This window comes from Galeopterus variegatus, unplaced genomic scaffold (assembly GCF_000696425.1).
Source record: "Galeopterus variegatus unplaced genomic scaffold, G_variegatus-3.0.2 Scaffold963, whole genome shotgun sequence".
In the NCBI taxonomy this organism is placed as follows: Eukaryota; Metazoa; Chordata; class Mammalia; order Dermoptera; family Cynocephalidae; genus Galeopterus; species Galeopterus variegatus.
The window spans coordinates 119,262-121,886 of NW_007727074.1; the positions used below are offsets into that span (position 1 = coordinate 119,262).

The window sequence follows — 2,625 nt, forward strand, 5'->3', positions numbered from 1 at the left end:
GATCAGCTGCAGACAAGAACAGAGTTTTTGTTTGTTTGTTTGTTTTAGTTTTATTTTATTAAAACAGAGTTTTTAATAGAAATTTTAAAACAAAGAGGATCAAGATCTGCAGCACTTTTTAAAAGATTCCTAACAGGAGATGAAACATGGTTTTACCAGTATGATCCTAAAGACAAGGCATAATCAAAGCTATGGCTATAAAGAGTTGCAAGTGATCCAAATCAAAGCAGAAGCAGATCAGTCAAGAGCAAAAGTCATGGCAACCTTTTTTTGGGATGCTCATTTTTCTTGTTGACTTTCCGAAGTGCCAAAAACAATAGTATCTGCTTATTATGAGAGTGTTTTGAGAAAGTTAGCCAAAGCTTTAGCAGAAAAACACCAGGGAAAGCTTCACCAGAGAGTTTTCTCCACGATGGTAATGCTCATGCTCATCCCTCTCATCAAACAAGGGCAATGTTGTGAGTTTCGATGGGAAACCATTAGGTGTCTACATTACAGTCTTGATTTGGCTCCTTGTGACCTCTTTTTGTTTTCTAATCTTAAAAAATCTTTGAAGGGCACCCATATTTCTTCAGTTGATAATGTAGAAAAGACTGCATTGACATGGTTAAATTCCCAGAACCCTCAGTTCTTTAGGAATGGACTAAGTGGCTGGTATCATCACTTACAAAAGTGTCTTGAACTTAATGGACTTTATGTTGAGAAATAAAGTTTATATATATTTTTATATATATATATGTATATGTATGTGTGTGTGTGTGTGTGTANTAATCCTTAAAAAAACTCAGTATATAGACCAAATATTTCATTTGTTTTTTTAAATGTTAGCAGGGTTAAATATTTTTTCACATTTTATTTTCAAAGTAATTTCATTTTGTGAATTGCCCCTTTTTTATCTCTTGATTGGGAATGTTTCTATTGACACTCAGGTTTTAAAAATTAACTTCTATATTTCTAAATTTAAAACATTATTTAACTATAGAACATTCCCCTTTACTGAAATGATAAATATTAAATTCTATTATTATTATTATTTATTCCATAATTTAATTTTTCACTATTCAATTTTTAAATCTATCTCAGACTTGTTTTTCAAATTTCAATCAGTGGCTTAATAGCAGTTATTAAATAAACATTTATGTTATGATTAAATTTTTATTATGTGAAATTTGTATGAAGAATAGGCCTTATATTAAGATTATATATTCAGTTACAGTGATTTATATATCTGCTGTTGAGACAGTACAACATTATCGTTATTATTATTGCTATATAAAATATTTTAATTTGGATGGAGAGTTAGTAATTTCCTCATTAATCTTTTTTCATATTATCTTGATAATTCTTCATGTTTATTCTTATAGGTGAAATATACAATAATTTTTAAGCATAATTTTAATATTCTTAGTCTGAACTTATACATTGGATATCAAATATGGCAGTTACAAGGATTTCTTAATATTCCAGGCAGAATGCATACAACAGTTTCCAAATACATATATAGCTATTTCATAAAGGAAAAGTAAAGTTCTCACAATTGCTCATAAAAATCTAGCTAGCTCACCTGTCAATCCTGGAGCAAGAGAATCTTTATGTGGAGGTACATACTTTCTAGTATTCCATCTGAATTTTTTCTCATTAATCGGAGTTTGAATAATCATTACTTTTGTGAAATCTTCAGTTCCTTGTATCTGAAAGTTGACAGAATGCAAGTTAATTTCTGAGCAAATATAACAGAATTTAAATGTTTCTCTGGCAAGCTACTATTTCAGGCCTGCTTTAAATATCTGGGAGAAAATTGAAAATATCAATAAATCACCACAGGTAAGATATCTTAAAATACCTGGATATGTTGGTTTTGTGAAAGTCAATATTCCATACAAGGGGTCTTCAAAAAGTTCAAGGAAAATGCATATTATGAAGAAAACTATACATGGATTTCAAANGTGTGTGTGTGTGTGTGTATATATATATATATATACACACACACACACACACATACATATACATATATATATATATTTTTTTGTTGTTGTTGTTTTTGACCAGTAAGGGGACTGCAACCCTTCGCATGGTGTGGTCTGCACTGGCCGTCCCTATACAGGATCCGAACCCGCGGCCTCGGCGCTACCAGCACCGCACTCTCCCAAGTGAGCCATGGGGCCGGCCCTAAAGTTTATATTTTTAAATTCCGTTCTTCCATGAACTTTTTGAAATCCCTTCATGTACTTTTATTGATGTTTTAATATTTTGTTCATTTCTCATTGAAATGAGAAAAATAATTAAGAGTTAATCATCAGTAGCCCCTTCAAAACTCACTGAGAGTTTTTCTATATGACAGAAAGTTTAAAAAACAATGAATTTTAAAAAATCATTCCACCTTGTAGTGTTTTAAATATGCTTTGAATCACATGAGTACCCAAATCCTCAGTGAGCAAGGCTCCATATCTAGGGAAGTAGATAGAGTTGGGCAGGCTTCAGGCTGCCTTGAGAATCTCTTGCTCACTGATTCAATTCTCAACCAGCACTCACATCAAAGGCCTGTTTTGTATTCAAGAAAAGTGGTAGCAAGCACCACAGTGAAGAATGCTTCACTTCCTCTCATTGGGCATCACACGGGTGCTG

General features: G+C 32.2%; 1 protein-coding gene across 1 annotated transcript in view; it reads right to left on the reverse strand.

Moving 5' to 3' along the window:
• Positions 1-2,625, reverse strand: part of SLC9C1 (solute carrier family 9, subfamily C (Na+-transporting carboxylic acid decarboxylase), member 1) — a 99,061-nt gene that overhangs the window by 3,754 nt on the left and 92,682 nt on the right. Inside the window, exon 24 of the mRNA XM_008573783.1 lies at positions 1,565-1,691. Coding sequence (XP_008572005.1) covers positions 1,565-1,691 — 127 coding nt within the window. The remainder of the gene's footprint in view (positions 1-1,564; positions 1,692-2,625) is intronic.